Source organism: Ovis aries, chromosome 2 (assembly GCF_016772045.2).
Source record: "Ovis aries strain OAR_USU_Benz2616 breed Rambouillet chromosome 2, ARS-UI_Ramb_v3.0, whole genome shotgun sequence".
NCBI classification, from domain to species: Eukaryota; Metazoa; Chordata; class Mammalia; order Artiodactyla; family Bovidae; genus Ovis; species Ovis aries.
Window position 1 is genome coordinate 199,924,493 of NC_056055.1, and position 20,595 is coordinate 199,945,087.

Below are 20,595 nucleotides of genomic sequence, written 5' to 3' on the forward strand. Positions count from 1 at the left end.
GGATCGAACCTGCATCTCTTGTGTCTCCTGAACTGGCAGGCTGGTTCTTTACCACTAGCACTACCTGGGAAGCCCTGCACCATATGATATACCATGATTTACTTTTCTAATCTCTTGTTTGTAGATTTCTAAGTTGTTCACTCTTTTGGGGTTATTACAAGTAGTCCTTCTATCAGTATTTTTGTATGTGCTGCCGGTGAATGCATAGCCACGCTTCCACTGGGATATGGATCTTTGCTAAAGAGATAATGATAAAGCATTTTTTTTTCAAAGTGGTTGTACCAGTTTAAAAACACCTGGTATCAGCAGTCTTTTGGCATTTTAGGGGCTTCCCTGGTAAAGAATCCACCTGCAATGCAAGAGACCTGGGTTCAATCCCTGGGTTGGGAAGAACCCCTGGAGAAGGGAATGTCTACCTACCCCAATAGTCTGGCCTGGAGAATTCCATGGACAGAGGAGCCTGGTCACAAAGAGTTGAAAATGACTTTCATTTTCTCAACATTTTAGCTGTTTTTTGGATAATTTGTAGTGGTTTCTCATTGTGGTTTTAGCATGTATTTTTCCTGATTACTAATGAAGCTGAGCACAGTTTCATATGTCTGTTGGCCATTTGGATTTCCTGTTTTGTCATCTACCTGTCCAAATTTCTTGTCCGTTTTTCTATTCAGTTGTTTTTTCCTTCTTGATTTTCAATTTCATTTTATGTATTATGGATACAAATCTTTGTCTAACTTCCATTCATTCTTTAGATGATAGGAGGTGGCAGTTAAAAAAAATTTTTTTTAAACATTTTTTAGCAACTAAGCAAGCTTTTTTTCTTAAAAAATAATTTTATTTATTAATTTTGACTGTACTGGGCCTTTGTTGCTTTGTGCGTGCTTCTTCTTGTGGTGAGTGGGGGCTGCTCTTCATTGCGATATGTGGGCTTCTCATTGCAGTGGCTTCTCTTGTTGTGAAGCACTGACTGTAGGGCATGGGCTTCAGTAGTTTTGGCACATGGGCTTAGTAGTTGTGGTTCCTGGTTTTAAAGCACTGACCCAGTATACGTGGCACATGGGCTTAGTTGCCATGATGGGCATGTGCCATCGTCCCAGACCAGGGATTCAACCTGTGTCTCCTGTATTGGTAGGTGGATTCTTTACCACTTGGGGGAAGCCTGAGGTGGAATGTCTTTTAAGGAGTCTTTCTGGATCTACCTATCAAGTGGAGGTGCTCTTCTTTCCACCTCTACAACCCTCAGGTTTCTAGCGAAGCCTGTATCACAGCATAGAGTGTTTGCACCGTAAATGAATGCCCCTCAGCAGGATGCTCACTAGGATGCAGGTTCTTACAAGTCAAGGACTAGGCTTTACCTATCTCTGTATCCTCATTCCGAGCTCAGTAGGTGCTGAGTAAGTGTTAGTTCAGAGAATAAATAAATGTCCACCCAGATATAAGAAAAAACCCCAATATAATGTAGATTGCCAATAGAAATGTATTTTCCTCCCAACATCAATATTCATCCAAGTGGGTTGAAAAGTGAAAGTGGAAGTTGCTCAGTGGTGTCCAGCTCTTTGTGACCCCATGGACTGTAGCCTACCAGGCTCCTTGGTCCATGGGATTTTCCAGGCAAGAGTACTGGAGTGGGTTGCCATTTCCTTCTCCAGGGGATCTTCCCGACCCAGGGATCAAACCCAGGTCTCCCAAGTTGTTAGCAGATGCCTTACCATCTTAGCTAACAGGTGGGTTAACTGTATGCTATTATCAGAGATTCCCTACTCCCCCAGGTCAGAATGGGATCTTTCTCTTTCATAACACTCTGAAATTGTGAGGTTTTATTACATTTTTAAACCAAAATATCCCACCGATTTAAACATAAGAAAAGTCTGTATGCAGTTTTTCACCTGGTAGGAGTTTGCACTAGGCACCATGTCAAAGATTATGTTGATGCTTGAGTAAATTTAGCAATTTTTGCTATAAATTTCTTTTTATGCAGCATTTTACATTTGAAAATCTGTTGACGGCTTGAGAAAATATTCAAGAACTTATGAGTCAAACAGATAAAGAAAATTTAGCTGGACTGACCTTCTTTCTTTCCTTCCTTCCCTCATTTCTGATACTTTATTCATCTCTTGATGATTTTTAGATGCATTCTCTTCAGTCCTGCATTTTCATTCTTCTTGAAAGTTCTCTAGTATTTAAAATTACTGATAATTTCTTGCTTTTTGAAACTTTTCATTTCCTTGTTTTCTCTGGTGCTATATAAGTTGCAGTTGTCCTCAGACTCTATCATTTTTATTGGAGGTGGTTTAGTTGCTAAGCCGTGTCCAACTCTTTGAAACCCCACGGACCGTAGCCTTCCAGGTTCCTCTGTTCCATGGGATTCTCCAAGCAAGAATACTGTTGTGGGTTGCCATTTCCTTCTCCAGGCGATCTTTCCAACCAGGGAATTGAGCCCAGGTGTCCTGCATTGTAGGCAGATTCTTTACTGACTGAGCTACAAGGGAATGACTTGTAGACTTTGTCATTTTTGTTGAATAGTCCTCAATATCATTAAATATGCCTGATGACTCAGCCCAAGACACTTATGCTGTGCCCATATTCTCCTCTTTTAAGACTTTATTTACTTCAAGTCCTCCTGGAAGTCATCATCTCCAGCTGTGTACCTATAACTCTCTCTGCCAGGATGTTCCACTGCCACCTCACAGGCATCGTGCCTGGAATGGAATTGCTGTTTCACCCACTGACTCTTTGTGGGATGCCCCTCGTACTGTGGGAGGCATGGTTATTCCCACAGTTACTTAGGCTCAGAACTGGGAAGTTATCCTGGATTTCTCATTTTTTCTGTTCCTTTCTATCCAGCCAGCCACAGGCTAAGTTCCTCTTTGGTAATGTCTGTTACAAATGCCCCTTGCATCCTCTCCTCATTGCAGGTCCACATTGTCAGTCAAGTCCGATTCTTTGCCACCCTATAGACTGTAACTTGCTAGGCTCCTCTGTCCACAGGACTCTCCAGGTAGAAATACTCAAGAGGGTTGCCATACCCTCCTCCAAGGGATCTTCCCAATCTGGGGATCTTTCTGATCCAGGGATCTTTCCAATCCAGGAATTGAGGCCTCGTCTCTTATGTCTCCTACACTGGCAGGTAGGTTCTTTACCCCTAGCACCTCCTGGGAAGCCCATTATTTCAGCACCACTTATTGGCCATCAGTCTTGTGCCAAACAGTGTGCCAAACACAGCAATGCAAAGGTGGACATGGTATACTTCCTGACCTTGAGGAGTTCATAATCTTGTCCAGTCTGACCAATTAGAATTTAAAATACCATAAGGCAAAAACTATGTGTTATTTCTTTTTGTATTTCATTACTTATCAGCATCTTCTATGGAATCCATACATCAATATATTTATTACTGTAACAATGATAACAAAAGACAATGAGAGTTTCTGTTCTCATAATAAGAAAGCTAGCCAGGGCCCAGCAAAATTTTTCTCAATGCATTTTTAATTCTATTAGAAAGTAAAATAAGGAAGTTACCGTCCGTCCTTCTTTTGGGTTTCTAATATTATAGAAATTTCTCTTTAATCATAAAGCTATACATGCTCTAAAAATCTTTAAGGACATGGTTATTCAGATTATTTTCTGGGATTGCACAAGAAGGCAAACCAACCCTTCTCGATCATTTGCAGAATTCATTTAACTTTTCACTAATAAATTCTGTAATGTGTGTCAGAAACTCTGACACACACTCTCATAAATACGCATGTATAGATTACTATACAATAATTCAGAAAATTTATCACAAAGACTGTGCTGAAATCTCAATAGTGCAATTAGTAGACCTGGCATAAAGCTAGGAGGGATAATACTTAACTTTTTTTTTTTTAATACTTAACTTTTAATAAGTGGTTCTGCGCATGGGTGCTCAGTCACTCAGTCATGTCTGCCTCTTTGTGACTCTATGGACTGTAACCTGTCAGGCTCCTCTGTCCATGGGATTATCCTGGCAAGAACACTGGAGTGGGTTGCCATTTATTCACCCAAGGGATCTTCCTTACCCAAGGGTTGAACTTGTGTCTCCTGCATTGCAGGCAGATTCTTTACCACTGAGCCACCTGGGAAGCCCTGCTTACTAAATGACAAGTACTTTTTCAAAGGGATTATTTTGTATAATCTCCTTTAATCCTTAAAACAATTCTATTATGTAAGCACCATTAGAATCCCCATTTTATAGATGAGGAAGCTGAGATACAGCAAAGTTCATAAACTTGCTAAGTTAGTGAGTGAAAGAGCCTAGATTCAGAAGCCAGGAACTTGACTCCAGACCCTTGTGTGCTTAATGATTAGACTATTATTTCTCCCATAGGAAATGGCAACCCATTCCAGTATTCTTGCCTGGAGAATCCTATGGACAGAGGAGCCTGGCAGGCTATAGTCCATGGGGTTGCAAGAGTCGGACACAACTTAGCAACTAAACCACCACCACCACCAGAGATATATAAATAATGGCTCAAAGTCCCCACTGCACTAAAAAACAGGTGTGGGAAAGGCACACACACACACACACACATAGAGGGAATGGAACTAAATGGAAAACAAATTGTTCAAGATAATTATAGCCACTATAACACAGGGCACTGACAATTTCAAAGGGTCTCCTGCCCCACTGGGACTAACTCCCTATCCCATGTTCTCTATTGGGAAAAACAGAGGAGAACAATGTAAGAGACAGGCTCTTCATGAGCACACACAGCTGTTGCCACCAGACCATTTTGTTTCCTGGAAGGTTGCTCACTGCACATGGCCTCTGAGAGGCAGAAGATGCCACTATTCAGTAGTCCTTACAGCAACTCCAGGTCAGAATGGCTGGGGCTAAACCTAGAAGGCTGGCGTGCTTTAACCCCCATGTGACTCACTTCTCTGTACACTAGAGGAATAGGTGGGGGTGAGATACAACAGAAGAGAACAAGGTGATTTGTGGAGCTGGGCTGATACTGAGTTTTGGCTTCTGAAGCAAAGGCAGAGACACAAACAAAACAAAACCAAAAACATGTGGAAGAATCGGAGAGAAAGGGAACACCAGGAGACTAGGCGCCTGGACTAAATAGGAACCAGGTGCAACTTTAAAATACATGCTTGCTTTCTGAGTTAGTGTTTGCAAACTATGCCCATATCTCCAGTTTATATTATAATACTCTATCATCTCATCCAAACACGTAGAGTGAAAGGTAGAAATTTTACTCCTTTCACAGAGAAAAGGGCTTCTAATAATAACAAAACAAAAATGACTTTTGAAGAAAACTGTAGATCTTTCTGATTCAAGGATGGTTGCATTTAAACAAATTTGTTTGACATTGCTAACACTGTTGGGAAGAAATAAATCAGAAAGAAAATTCAAGTTACTTTAAGACCTATGGGGATTTGTGTAGCAAATCTTAAAGCACAGATCAGAATGGCTCTGGCCTAATATTTATGAACACATAAGGTTTTGAGGTTAAGGAAAATATGTGTTTGTGTCCTTGAATTTATAAAAATCAGTCCTAAAAATTAACTGACAACGACAATCAATGGAGAAAATATAGCACCGCATTACAAATATTTTCTCAAATGATGGTTTTTGAAAAAGTATAGAAAAATTCATTTGAGTAGTTACTTCTCTGATTATCACCATTATCTTTATCTACTTTTAACTTTCATCATTAAAAAGAAAAGTAAGAATATTGACAGTTTTCCTTTTGGTAGCCTTAACCTTAGGTAAAAATGGAAAAGTAAATACATTAAAAATATGTACAGACTTTGCATATGCCTCTAGAAGGGAGTTTGTTTGCTGGCTAGCTCAGTTTTTGACAAAGAAAAATGGGCTGCTCTTGCTATTTGCACAAAGATGCACTGTTTACAGAACAAACCAAAAAATGGAGAATTTGTGTTTAAAAGAAATTAATATCCAACCTGATAATATACTTAGTATAAATCTATTAACTGATGAATGTGCAGCTTATTAGAATTTAAAAGCATAACTTGCCACCAAGAACTTAATACTAATATCTGGACATTCTAAAAGCAAGCAAGACACTCAACTTCATTTTTAGTACCCTATAATTAAAGATATACTTCTGCTTTTTAAAAACTAAGTTTTATCAATGTCATTGTACAGTAAAGTTTCCAAAAGAAGTGAGGTAAAGTATTTGTGAAGTCGAGCTGCCTCTATTCCGTGCACAAGGCTGCCATCTGGGCTTGTTTATTTGTGTTTCCAACTTTCTGGAACAGGGAGTTTCTCTGTTAGAGACCTGGTATCCAGCAAAGGAAGTATCTTACAGAAGACTATAGTTTTTTCTTTTTTACTGTATTTTCAAACTTCAGGTTTAGTTTGGTCAAAAATATCAAGTGACTAGCACAATCACAACATTTAACACAGTTGGAGGCCTCAGAATTGTCTTAGCAAATATCCTTCCACATGATGCAAGTAACATTTCCTACATGCCACCTTCTTGTGCCTTTCAGATCTTTTTCAAAACATAAACTGTCATTAAGGCTATAGCTACTTGGCCGAGAATAGCAAGCGTTTTTCATGTATCCTTCTACAAATAAGCATTTGATTTAAAAGTGAAAGAACTGTTTCCAAGCAGTTTTTCTAATTTTATAAAGTACATATGAGCCAAATTTACAAAAAACAAAGCAAACAGAACTGAAATCTTTCAGAATGTAATTAAGAAACAAAGCATTATTGTTAGATTGATTGCACAATCTAATTATGAAGCACCATGTAAAAAGCCACAAATCAACCCTTTAAAAAACTAGTAGTCCTTTATCTTTGAAATCTTTCATTTAACAAATAAAATAGAAGCAAAAATACCTTGTAATGTAAAGTCCAGCAATACATATTCGTAAGCAAATTCTGTCTTTGTTTCCACTTGCGGTCTCTTCAGGGTAGAATATATTTTTCCAGGGCTGCTATCATCAGGGTCTTCTAGCTTTCTAAGTCCGCACCCCATGGCAAAATCTGTAAGGAATTAAATTGCAGAATAGGGGAGGGAGACCAGCAAACTCTGTTGTTTAAGCTGCAAAAAGAAAGTTACAGACTTAACTGCTTGGATTTTTTCCGCTAAAACATAGATACTCAAAAAGAAAACATTTGAGTCCAAAGAAAGGAGCTGAAGATTTTTTCTATCCATTTTTCTGTAAAGTCGCTGAACCCATGATGATTAAGCTACAGCTCTGGGAGGCTGGGCTTGATCTTAGTAGAAACATGCAAGCTGCTACAACTTAGCGGAGAATTTCCATGCCACGTCAATTTACAGCCAGCCCCCTACCAGAGTTCTGTCGCTCAGGGCACCAACAGTGCTTTGTCTATTCCAGTTGGCTGGATAATAAAGAAGGTGTCCAGAAACGGAAATAAAAAGGCAAAAGTGCAAATCAGATGGAAATACCTACAAGTAGAGGCTATATTCAGACATAGTGGCATGCAATTCTTTTTCTGTTTTCTCATTTCCCTCTTTTTGCACCCACCCCCTCCTTCCTCCCTGCTACTACCAAGAAAGCAAAAGGAGAGAGAGAGAGAGAATGAAAAAAATGGATTCTCAACGTGGTTGGAAACAAAAATCATTTCCAGAAAGGAAGTCAGGAAACTATTTCTGGAGTCTAGAAGGAAAAAAGTTAAAGTTAAAACTCCATTCTTAGTCTTTAGATAGCACTTTTGAGGATTTCTTTTCACATGAAGGTTTTTTTTGTTGTGGTTGGAAAAATCATATTCTAAACTGCCACAAATAAAATGTTTATATTAAACATAATAAAAAGATTTAACTGCAAAGAAGAGACATTAATGTGGATTATTAATTTCACTAACATCTATTAAGTTTAAAATATTCTGTTAGAAGACTTATGATAGTAACTAACACTTCCACAGGTCCCGGAGTATCCTCAATTAAACAACAACAACTGGCAACTTGATTCATTCAGCCTTACAAGTTGCTATTTACCTGAAGTCAAGAACAATTCATAATGGAACAATGTAATGAGTGTTACTGTATTTTACTATTTACATATTCTGATGAGTATGATATACTAATCAGAACTGTGAGCCCTGGAATCAGACTACCTGGGTTCAAATACAACTTCTAATGCCTACTAGAGACGTGATCTTGGGCAAGTTACGGACCTCCCAAGTTTCAATTTCCTCCCTTGTAAAATGGAGTTAATAATAGTACTTACCTCACAGGCTTGTTATGAAGGTTGTAAGAGATAATCTTATCTCATATCTTAACATCATGATTGGCAAATAGCATAAAATAAATTTGTTAATGTGCTTTTACATTATAAAACAGGGTTGAGAATAGTAATAGAAAGGAAGTGATTCTGCCACCATTCCCATTATTTACAAAGCAAATCTTGATCAATTTCAGATTTTATAGAACACAAGTCTGAAAAGATTTTTCAGTTACATTGAAGAGTGCACATGAAAACTCTCAAAAAGGGATAGATTATTTAGTTTGTAGATCACTGTGACCTCTTGTCTCTTCTTTCTGCCTTCTTTAAATAGTTTACTTCTCAGAAGTATTTTTTAACAGAGGAAAATTCCATAGTCTTTCATTCTCAAGGATGAGCAGGGTTGGTCATAAGCAACTTCTGGGTAAATTTGGCTAGAAAGACAGCAGATTCTGATTTAGTGTGACTGATTCGACTATTCCCAGTGTTTCCATACCTGTCATTTTTCATGTTCTCTTTTGCTATGAGCTGTAGAATGGCACAAATAGAATATCTGAAGCTCACTAATCAAGATTGCTGGAAGAAATATCAATAACCTCAGGTATGCAGATAACACCACTCTTATGGCAGAAAGTGAAGAGGAACTAAAAGCCTCTTGATGAAAGTGAAAGAGGAGAGTGAAAAAGTTGGCTTAAAGCTCAATATTCAGAAAACTAAGATCATGGCATCCGGTCCCATCACTTTCCCATGGGAAATAGATGGGGAAACAGTGGAAACAGTGTCAGACTTTATTTTTTTGGGCTCCAAAATCACTGCAGATGGTGACTGCAGCCATGAAATTAAAAGACGCTTACTCCTTGGAAGAAAAGTTATGGCCAACCTAGATAGCATATTGAAAAGCAGAGACATTACTTTGCCAACAAAAGTCCACCTAGTCAAGGCTATGGTTTTTCCAGTGGTCATGTATGGATGTGAAAGTTGGATTGTGAAGAAAGCTGAACATTGAAGAATTGATGCGTTTGAACTGTGGTGTTGGAGAAGACTCTTGAGAGTCCCTTGGACTGCAAGGAGTTCCAACCAGTCCATTCTAAAGGAGATCAGTCCTGGGTGTTCATTGGAAGGACTGATGCTAAAGCTGAAACTCCAATACTTTGGCCACCTCATGTGAAGAGCTGACTCATTGGAAAAGACCCTGATGCTGGGAGGGATTGGGGGCAAGAGGAGAAGGGCATGACAGAGGATGAGATGGCTGGATGCCATCACCGACTTGTGGACATGAGTTTGAGTAGACTTGGGAGTTGGTGATGGACAGGGAGGCCTGGTGTGCTGCAATTCATGGGGTTGCAAAGAGTCAGACATGACTGAATGACTGAACTGAACCCCTATTGCTGAACTTGGTAAATTATTTATTAAATAATCATTGTATTATTAAGTATCTGCTATGTTCCAGGCACTAAATTAAATGCTGGCTGGGTACACAAGCGGACTAAATGTGGCCTCTGCCCTAAAGAAACTGAATTCTTAATGGGGAAGACAGACTTATAAACAGATAATTTTAATTTGATTTGGTAGCTGCTAAGATAGCATGCTTCCAATTTGCCTTGATTCATGGACCTGACATTCCAGGTTCCTATGCAATATTGCTCTTTACAGCATTGGACCTTGCTTCTTTCACCAGTCACATCCACAGGTGGGTATTGTTTTTGCTTTGGCTCCATCCCTTCATTCTTTCTGGAGTTATTTCTCCACTGATTTCAAGTGGGCCTTAGAAATAATCACTACGAACAAAGCTAGTGGAGGTGATGGAATTCCACTTGAGCTATTTCAAATCCTGAAAGATGATGCTGTGAAAGTGCTGCACTCAATATGCCAGCAAATTGGGAAAACTCAGCAGTGGCCACAGGACTGGAAAAGGTCAGTTTTCATTCCAATCCCAAAGAAAGGCAATGCCAAAGAATGCTCAAACTATCGTACAATTGCACTCATCTCACATGCTAGTAAAGTAATGCTCAAAATTCTCCAAGCCAGGCTTCAGCAATATGTGAACCGTGAACTTCCTGATGTTCAAGCTGGTTTTAGAAAAAGCAGAGGAACCAGAGATCAAATTGCCAACATCTGCTGGATCATGGAAAAAGCAAGAGAGTTCCAGAAAAACATCTATTTCTGCTTTATTGACTATGCCAAAGCCTTTGACTGTGTGGATCACAATCAACTGTGGAAAATTCTGGGAGAGATGGGAATACCAGACCACCTGACCTGCCTCTTGAGAAATCTGTATGCAGGTCAGGAAGCAACAGTTAGAACTGGACATGGAACAACAGACTGGTTCCAGATAGGAAAAGGAGGACATCAAGGCTGTATATTGTCACCCTGTGTATTTAACTTATATGCAGAGTACATCATGAGAAATGCTGGACTGGAAGAAACACAAGCTGGAATCAAGATTGCCAGGAGAAATATCAATAACCTCAGATATGCAGATGATACCACCCTTATGGCAGAAAGTGAAGAGGAACTCAAAAGCCTCTTGGTGAGAGTGAAAAAGTTGGCTTAAAGCTCAACATTCAGAAAACTAAGATCATGGCATCAGGTCCCATCACTTCATGGGAAATAGATGGGGAAACAGTGGAAACGGTGTCAGACTTTATTCTTTTGGGCTCCAAAATCACTGCAGATGGGGCCTGCAGCCATGAAATTAAAAGACGCTTACTCCTTGGAAGAAAAGTTATGAGCAACCTAGATAGCATATTGAAAAGCAGAGACATTACTTTGCCGACTGAGGTCCATCTAGTCAAGGCTATGGTTTTTCCAGTATTCACGTATGGATCTGAGAGTTGGACTGTGAAGAAGGCTGAGAGCTGAAGAATTGATGCTTTTGAACTGTGGTGTTGGAGAAGACTCTTGAGAGTCCCCTGGACTGCAAGGAGATCCAACTAATCCATTCTGAAGGAGATCAGCCCTGGGATTTCTTTGGAAGGAATGCTAAAGGTGAAACTCCAGTACTTTGGCCATCTCATGTGAAGAGTTGACTCACTGGAAAAGGCTCTGATGCTGGGAGGGGATGGGGAGGAGAAGAGGACGACAGAGGATGAGATGGCTGGATGGCATCACTGACTCGATGGACGTGAATCTGAGTGAACTCTGGGAGTTGGTGATGGACAGGGAGGCCTGGCGTGCTGCAATTCATGGGGTCACAGAGAGTCAGACACGACTGAGCGACTGAACTAAACTGAACTGAACTGAAGATAGCATGCATAGGATGCTATAGAAACTCTCGAAAGAGCCTGTAACTCAGCTTGGAAAGTATAACAGAGCTGTTTTCAAGGATGAGTATGTATAAGATAGATAAATAGAGCTGGGGAGTATGTGCCAGGAAAAGGCAAAAGCATGAACCATACTACGGAATCATGAAAAAGTATGGCATGAATTTGAAGGAGTACAACACGGTTGAGAATTACTAGAGCATAAAATTTGAAAGAAGACTAAGCTTTAAGGGAGGCAAGAGTCAGTGTAATGGGCTTTCTAAGTTGCACAAAGGGAATTTTGACTTTATTTTGTATGCAACAATGGAAAATCATATAATCAAATGGAAAAATTAAAGGAGGAGTTTGCAATAAGCAAGTGACATAAGTGTTTTTGGTGGGTTACTATGGTTGATTTGAGGAAGATGGTCTTAATAGGATCAAAATGGGGGAAGGCCAGTCATTCTGGAAAGTACAGCAGTAGTCCAGTTGAGAGCTGATGATTGAACAGATGAATGACTAAGATGCATCATTATGTCCTCAAAGAATTTCTATTATCTCTAGAAAAAGGAAATGCACTTCCTTTAGTTCAAAATTACTTCGCTTAATCATTTTTCTCTCAAAAAGTCCAACAAAAGAAATTTTTGACTATTAACGATATTTCAAAACACTATTTCCATGTCAATATGACACACATTCCTCCTATTTTAACTATATAGGATTTATATTAATATTGTGCATTTAATAAACAGCATTTTGGTTATTTTCAATGTTTTATGGTGAAGAATTTTATAAAGATTACATTTTTCCCTACTTTGGATTAATTCCTAAATTCTTTGATTTTACTTCATAAATGGTCAGAGGAAATAGTTTACATACAAGGAAATCAGAAATAAGCTGAGAAAATGTATTCTAATGAGTAAATAATTTATTTACATTATTTACAGAAATATGTAGTTTCTGTAGAAATATAAACTGTAGAAATATAAACTGTTTAAGATATTAATGTTAGATATTTTTTCTTTTTATTGGTCTCTTCTGCATGGCATGTGGGATCTTAGTTCCCTGACCAGGGATGGAAACTGTGCCCCCTGCATTGGAAGCTTGGAGTCACTGGAACAACAGGGAAGTTTTAGATTTTTCTTTATAACTATATTTTGGGCAGTAAGCTTTTGTTTGTTATCATACATCTTTGCTCCATATCTCTTTAATGCTTGTACATTTTTAGACAAATACTTTTGGTGAAACAATGTTTTGCATCTCCAACTTGTACTTAAGAAAAACGTACATTTCTTCAATAATATATTTTTCCATTTGAAAAAAATGTCTGTTTTCTGGTTTTGTTATTTTGTTTTTTAAATAAACTTGATATTTTAGAATAATATTAGATTCACAGAAAAATTGAGTGGAAAGTACAGAAAGTTTCTATAAATCCTCTTATCCCCACTCAGGCACAACCTTCCACTAACACCCAGCACCATTGTGGCACTGTTATGGTGCATTTGTTACAATCAATCACACATCACTCATACATCATTATTATTCAGAGTCCTTAGATGACATTAGAGTTAATTCCTGGTGTTGTACCTTTGGACAAATAGGTACAGCAAATTTTTGACAAATATATATTGACATATATCCACCATTGCAGTATCATACAGAATTGTTTTCACTGTCTTAAAAATCTGTGATCTACCTATTCATCCCATCTTTATTTCTTGTTTAACTTTTGATGTATCTGCTAATTGTAATATAAATGGTAAGATAGTCAGTTCTTTCCCCCCTCTGATATTCAACTGTCACAATCATATTTGTTTTCATAGATAATCTTTTGCCTGTCGTGTATCCCCAGGTTTGTTGTATATTGAGTAATCACATTAAGTAGGATACATTTCTGGAATAAATGTTTTTTAACATTGGTCATTTTTTTCTATTGATTTATATTTGCAGTCAATTATAGATTTCAGGGACAGTTTTCAGTTCTGTACTGTATAAGGGGTTTTCCCAAGTGCAGACTCTTATGTGGTTAGATATGATGAAGATATAATATCAGTTGTCTATGTTCCACTATGGCCCCAGTTAGTCTTTGAATGAATGAATGAATGAATGAGCTTTGTGAAACCATTCTCCATAATTTGTTGTTCAGTTGCTAAGCTGTGTGTGACCCCATGGACTGCAGCACGCCAGGCTGCCCTGTCCTACACTATCTCCTGGAGTTTGCTCAAACTCATGCCAGTTGAGTCAGTGATGCCATCCAACCATTTCAACCTCTGTCACCCTGTTCTCCTCCTGCGCTCAATCTTTCCCAGCATCAGGGTCTTTTCCAGTCAGTCTTCTTCACACTAAGTGGCCAAATATTGGAGCTACAGCTTGAGCATTGGTCCTTCCAATGAAAATTCAGGGTGGATTTCCTTTAAGATTGACTGGTTTGATCTCCATGCAGACCAAGGGACTCTCAAGAGTCTTCTCCAGAACCACAGTTCAAAAGCATTATTTCTTTGGTGCTCAGCTTTCTTTGTAATCGGTAGCATATTATTCTCATGGTAACTACTCAAGTTTGGAACATGTGAGTTCACTGAAGTCTTAAAGCTTCTAAGAGATATGTATCATCCAACCCATTCCATAGAGAGAAAAGTTTTTGCATAATCATAAAATTTTAAAATTCAATCTATTTTATGTGGTCCTGATCCAAAAAAGAGGACTTCCCTGGTGGTTCAGTGGTAAAGAATCTGCCTGCCAATGCAGGAGACTCAGGAGACTTGGGTTTGATCCCTGGGTGAGGAAGATCCCCTGGAGGAGGAAATGGCAACCTACTCCAGTATTCTTGCCTGGGAAATCCCATGGACAGAGGAGCTTGGTGGGCTATAGTCCATAGGGGTCACTAAGAGTTGAAAGTGACTCTGCATGCAAGCAAGGCAAAAAAACCCCTCAAAACAGTTTTATGAAATGCCTACTTATATAGTAAGGCACTATGTGGACACAAAGATCAAAAAGCCAGTTTATGTTCTCCAGAATTCACAACCTAGCAGACCAACATTGAGTTTTAACTATTTAATGTAAGGTTAGATTCAAAGTGTAGTCAAATTTCCTAAGTAATTAATGACTTATTAAAAGCACCGTGCTGTGTGCTTAGTTGCTCAGTCCTGTCTGACTTTTTGCGACCCCACGGACTGCAGCCTGCCAGGCTCCTCTGTCCATGGGACTCTCCAGGCAAGAATACTGGAGTGGGTTGCCATGCCCTCCTCCAGGGGATCTTCCCGACCCAGGGATTGAACCCACGTCTCTTATGTCTACTTGCATTGACAGGCAGGTTCTTTGCCACTAGCATAACCTGGGGAGCCCCCTACTTCTGTTTAGGGAAATGCAAATCAAGACCACAGTGAGATAACATTTTATTACGGTAAAATACAAGCAATAAAAACTTACCATTTTAATGTTTATTTTTTATAATTTATTCTTTAATTGGAGGAAAATTGCTTTAAAATTTTGTGTTGGTTTTGCTGTACAACAACACAATTCAGCCATAATTATGTGCATATCACATCCCTCCCTTCTCTCTTCTCATCTCACCCTTCTAGGTCATCAGAGTACCAGGCTGAGCAGCATGTGTTACATAGTAACTTCTTACCAGCTATTTTATACATGGTAGTGGAGAAGGCAATGGCACCCCACTCCAGTACTCTTGCCTGGCAAATCCCACGGATGGAGGAGCCTGGTAGGCTGCAGTCCATGGGGTTGCTGGGAGTTGGACACGACTGAGCGACTTCCCTTTCACTTTTCACTTTCAGGTATCGGAGAAGGAAATGGCAACCCACTCCAGTGTTCTTGCCTGGAGAATCCCAGGGACGGGGGAGTCTGGTGGGCTGCCGTCTATGGGGTCACACAGAGTTGGACACGACTGAAGTGACTTAGCAAGTGTATATATGTTGATGCTACTTTGTCTATTCATCCCACTCTCTCCTTCCCCTACTATAGTCACAATTCTGTTCTCTATATCTACATCTCCATTCCTTCCCTGCAAACAAGTTCATCAATTTCATTTTTCTAGATTCCATATATATGCATTAATATATGATATTTGTTTTTCTCTGACTTACTTCACTCTGTGTAACACGGTCTAGTTTAATCCACCTCACTAGAACTGACTCAAATTCATTTTTTATGGCTGAGTAATATTCCATTATATGTATGTACCACATTGTCTTTATCCATTCATCTGTTGATGGACATCTATGTTGCTTCCATGTCCTAGATATTGTAAATAGTGTTGCTATGAACATTGGGAGTACATGTGTCTTTTTCTATTATGGTGGATTGCTGGGTCATATGCTAATTTTATTCTTAGTTTTTTAAGGAATCTCCATACTGTTCTCTATAGTGGCTATATTAATTTACATTCCCACCAACAGTGTAAGAGTGTTCTCTTTTCTCCACATCCTCTCTAGCATTTATTTTTTGTATATTTTTCAATGATGGCCATTCTGACTGGTGTGAGGTGATACCTCGTTGTAGTTTTATTTTGCATTTCTCCAATAATGAGCAATGCTGAGCATATTTTCGTTTATTGGCCACCTATATGTCTTCTTTGGAGAAATGTCTGTTTTATTCTGCCTATTTTTTATTGGGCTATTTGTTTTTCTGATATTCAGCTATATGAGCTGCTTATATATTTTGGAGATTAATCTTTTGTCAGTTGTTTCATTGGCAATTATTTTCTCCCATTCTCAGGGTTGTCTTTTAATCTTGTTTATTGTTTCCTTTGCTGTACAAAAGATTTTAAGTTTCATTAGGTCCCATTTGTTTATTTTTGTTTTTATATGCATTACTCTAGGTGGGGGGTCAAAGAGGATCTTGCTGTGATTTATGTCAAAGAGTGTACTGCCTACATTTTCCACTAAAGCTTTATAGTTTCTCGCCTTACATTTACGTCTTCAATCCATTTTTGACTTTATTTTTGTGTATGGTGTTAGGTGTTCTAGTTTCATTCTTTTATATATAGCTGTACAGTTTTCCCAGCACAACTTTTTGGAAAGGCTGTCTTTTATTTACTGAATACTCTTGCATTCTTTGTCAAAGATAAGATGCCCATAGGTGTGTGGGTTTATCTCTGGGTTTTCTATCTTGTTCCATTGGTCTATATTTCTGTTTTTATGCCTGTACCTTACTGTCTTGATGACTATAGCTTTGTAGTATAGTTTGAGGTCAGGAAGGTTGATTCCTCCAGCTCCATTTTTCTTTGTCAAGATTGCTTTGAGAGGGCTTTCCAGGTGTTGCTAGTGGTAGAGAACCCACTTGCCAATGCAGGAGACATAAGAGACACGAGTTTGGGAGGAAGGCATGGCTTGAGAAAGAAAAGATTGCTTTGGCTATTTGGGGTCTTTTGTTTCTATACAAATTGTGAAAAATTTTGTTCTAGTTCTGTGAAAAATACCCTTGGTAATTTGATAGGGATTGCACTGAATTGGTAGATTGCTTTGGGTGTGCAGACTCAGTTGTGTCCGACTCCTTGTGACCCCATGGACTGTAGTCTGCCAGGCTCCTCCATCCATGTAATTTTCCAGGCAAGAATACTGGAGTGAGTTACCATATCTTATAATCAATTTCATAGTATTGATTATTCCAATCCAAGAATATGGTATATCTATTTGTTTGTGTCATCTTTGATTTCATCAGTGTCTTATGGTTTTCTGTATACAGTCTTTTGTCTCTTTAGGTAGGTTTATTCTTAAGTATTTTATTCTTTTTGTTGCAATGGTGAAGGGATTGTTTCCTTAATTTCTCTTTCTGATTTTTCATTGATAGTGTATAGGAAGAATGCAAGACATTTCTGTGTATTAATTTTATATCCTGTGGCTTTACTGTATTAATTGATTAGCTCTAGTAATTTTCTGGTGGCTTCTTTAGGGTTTCATTTTAACTATTTTAAAGTGTACAATTCAGTGGCATTAAGGACAGTTGAACAACATGGGGGTTAGGAGCACAAACCTCCATATAGTGGAAAATTTGAGTGTAACTTTACAGTAAGCCCCTCTGCATCAGTGGATTCAACCAACAGTGAATTGTGTAGTGTGTATTTAAAAATCTGCATATAAGTGGATAAATCCATGTTGTTCAAGGGTCAGCTGTACATTCACAGTGGTGTACAATGATCATTATCTAGCACTAGAATTTTTTATTACCCCCCACATAGTAAACTCTATCCTTTAAGCATTCACTTTCCTTCCATTCCAACCTTCCTTTACCCCGAGGCAACCACTAGTATGTATTTTTGTGCATTTGTCTATTCTATTTCATATAAATGGAATATAAAACATGTGGTCATTTGTGTCCGGTTACTTTTAAAGATTTATCTATGTGGTGGTATTTATCGGTACTTTATACGGCTGAATAATATTCCACTGCCTGGATATTTGATTATCTAGTCATCAGAACATAGATATTTGGGTTGTTTCTACCTTTTGGTTATTGAGACTAGTGTTTCTATGAATATTAGTGAGATAACTCATTTTATACTTATTTGTCAAAAATGAAGAAGTGGATGATATCAAGAATTAGGGAGAATTCTTTAAGGGTAAGTCACGACTGAGCGACTTCACTTTCACTTTTCACTTTCATGCATTGGAAAAAGAAATGGCAACCCATTCCAGTGTTCTTGCCTGGAGAATCCCAGAGACGGGGGAGCCTGGTGGGCTGCCGTCTATGGGGTCGCACAGAGTTGGACACGACTGAAGCGACTTAGCAGCAGCAGCAGCAGCACTGATGGGAATAAATCAATAATTAAATTTGTTTAATCATGCTAGAAAATAGCATTATCTTGTGAAATTGAACTTTTACATCCTATATGATTGAGCAATAGCACTCTTAGATATACACCCATGAGAAACTTGAGCATGTAAGAACCAGGAGATATATATAGATGAGAAGGTTAATAGCAGTACTGTTTCTAAGAGTAAAAAACTTGAACCACTTAAATGTGTATTACCAGCCATTTATTTTAAGGAGTTCTGCTATAAAGGGAAGGAAAAAAATGGAGCAGTAGTGGAGATTGAGAATTTTTTTCTTTTTAAGATGAGGGGAAAATAGCATATTTTTATGTTTAAGAATTGATTACATGGACAAGGTAAAAGAAAGAATTATGGAGAAAAAATTTCTGGAGAATCTGATTTCTCAGATACTGGATTTTTGTCCTAGTTTTGGAGGGTACTGTACATACCTTCCAGTTTTATCTATCCTTCTCTTGCCCTTTCTTAAACTACTTGACCAAACAGCATATCAACTAAGTACCCAAAGGCTATTTGTATATCTGTTGTAACTCTTATAGAGCATCTACTTTCTCTATCACCACAGAAATCAGATCCAACTTACTGTACACCTCAACTCATAAATTACTGTGCAGCAGTCAAAATGAATTATAGAGTTACAGGCAAAAAGGATGAATCTACTACAGGTAGTATATCTTTTTTTTCTTTTGGCTGTGCCAGCATGGCTTCTGCAATCTTAGTTCCCAGACTAGAGATTGAACCTGGGCCATGCAGTGAAAAGGCCGAATCACTGGACCACCAGGGAATTCCCATGATATCATTTTTTAGAATGTTTAATACATGCAAAATTAAACAATATGTTGCTTTGTTGTTGTGCACTTTCTAAATCCTATCCAACTCTCTGCGACCCCATGAACTGCAGAACACCAGGCTCCCTTGTCCTTCACTATTTCCAAGTTTGCTCAAATTCATGTCTATTGAGTCAGTGATGCCATCCAACCAGCTCATCCTCTGTTGTCCCCCTCTTCTCCTGCCCTCAATCTTTGCCAGCATCAGGGTCTTTTCCAATGAGTCCACTCTTGGCATCAGGACTGAGCTTCAGCATCAGTCCTTCCAATGAATATTCAGGGTTGATTTCCTTTAGGACTGATTGGTTTGATCTCCTTGCAGTGCAAGGGATTCTCAAGGCTTTTGTCTCTATAGACTTAGACATACTATATATATAGTAACATATATGCAAGATTCAGGACAATGATTACCTCTGGGAAGAAGACAGGAATACAAGGAGAAAAAGAGTACATAGACCTAAATTGCCAATGATCTTCTAGTTCAGTGGGTCTCAAATTTTAGTGTGCATCAGAATTCCTATAAAGCTCATTAAAACCTAGATGGCTGGGAGCCCCCAGGTTTTTTGATTCAGGAGGTGAGTGTGGGGCCTAAGAATATGCATTTCTAACAAGGTTCCAGGTGCTGTTTTAATGCAGCTCTGCTGGAATCACACAGAGAAAACCACTTCCAGTTTATAAATTGGATTGTAGGTTCACAGGCATTACATTTGCTTTATTAAAATAATATAATAAAGTTATGTTATTATTAAATCATTAAGTTAAATGGGAGAGAAAAAAGATGGCCAGTCATAGACCAAAGATGAGAGTTTGTCAAGAAGCAAGGTTTAATATGAATCCAGTTCTGGGCTCTGGAGGCATCCTTTTTGAAAATGCTAGGATTCCCTTACTAAAAGCAAACATGAAAAACACTTCTCTAGGAGAACCTCAGGATCATTTTAGAAGAATACTACTGGCAACTACCCTGAGAAATAAATCTGAGGACTGTTTTTCTCCTTAGGTGCACAGGGAAAGCATTCCAGCTTTCTGAATCTCAATAATCTCTGCAAAGACTGGACATATCACAGGCTAACCTCTTTCATGGATTCAACAAAAAATGCATTTGAAGAAAATATTTCTGCTACTTTTTCAGATCTTACCCTTTCCTCAAGTGCTTTATTTAGGTCATTATTTTTCTTCCTTCCCTTCTCCCTCCTCCCTTCTGGAGTTATTGTATCCACTAGGTTCTGAGAGGAAAATGTATATGATATTTTAGATTCCTACCGGGCTATGTAGAGGGTATACTCCTGCAACTAACTGGTCACTGACAGGAGTTTGAAGAATGCCTGAATATAAAATTCTTCCCCACAAGCAACTCAGCCTGGAGAAAAAAACAAAAAACAAAAACCAAAAAACAGATCCATAAATATAAAATTATATCCCAGAGCAGGACAAGCAGCATATTACAGATACAAACTTATCTGCTTTCACAACCTCTCCTACACTCAGCTCCTCTAAGCTATGCTCGCTCGCTCCCACAATTCACAACATCTGCTCAGAGGCCCGTGGAGGGAGGAGCGCGGGAGG

The 20,595-nt window shown here is 38.6% G+C and overlaps 1 protein-coding gene across 2 annotated transcripts in view; it reads right to left on the reverse strand.

The window, feature by feature from the left end:
* RFTN2 (raftlin family member 2) overlaps positions 1–7,449 on the reverse strand; it is an 82,625-nt gene extending 75,176 nt beyond the window's left edge. The window contains exons 1-2 of one of the 2 annotated variants that reach the window (XM_012141444.5): positions 7,411–7,449; positions 6,833–6,979 (exon numbers count right to left, since the gene is read on the reverse strand). In XM_012141444.5, coding sequence (XP_011996834.3) covers positions 6,833–6,979; positions 7,411–7,441 — 178 coding nt within the window. In that variant the 5' untranslated portion in view covers positions 7,442–7,449. Of the gene's footprint in view, positions 1–6,832; positions 7,038–7,410 lie in introns of both variants that reach the window. The other variant, XM_012141472.5, reaches the window with a different exon arrangement.
* Positions 7,450–20,595: the final 13,146 nt, after the last annotated feature.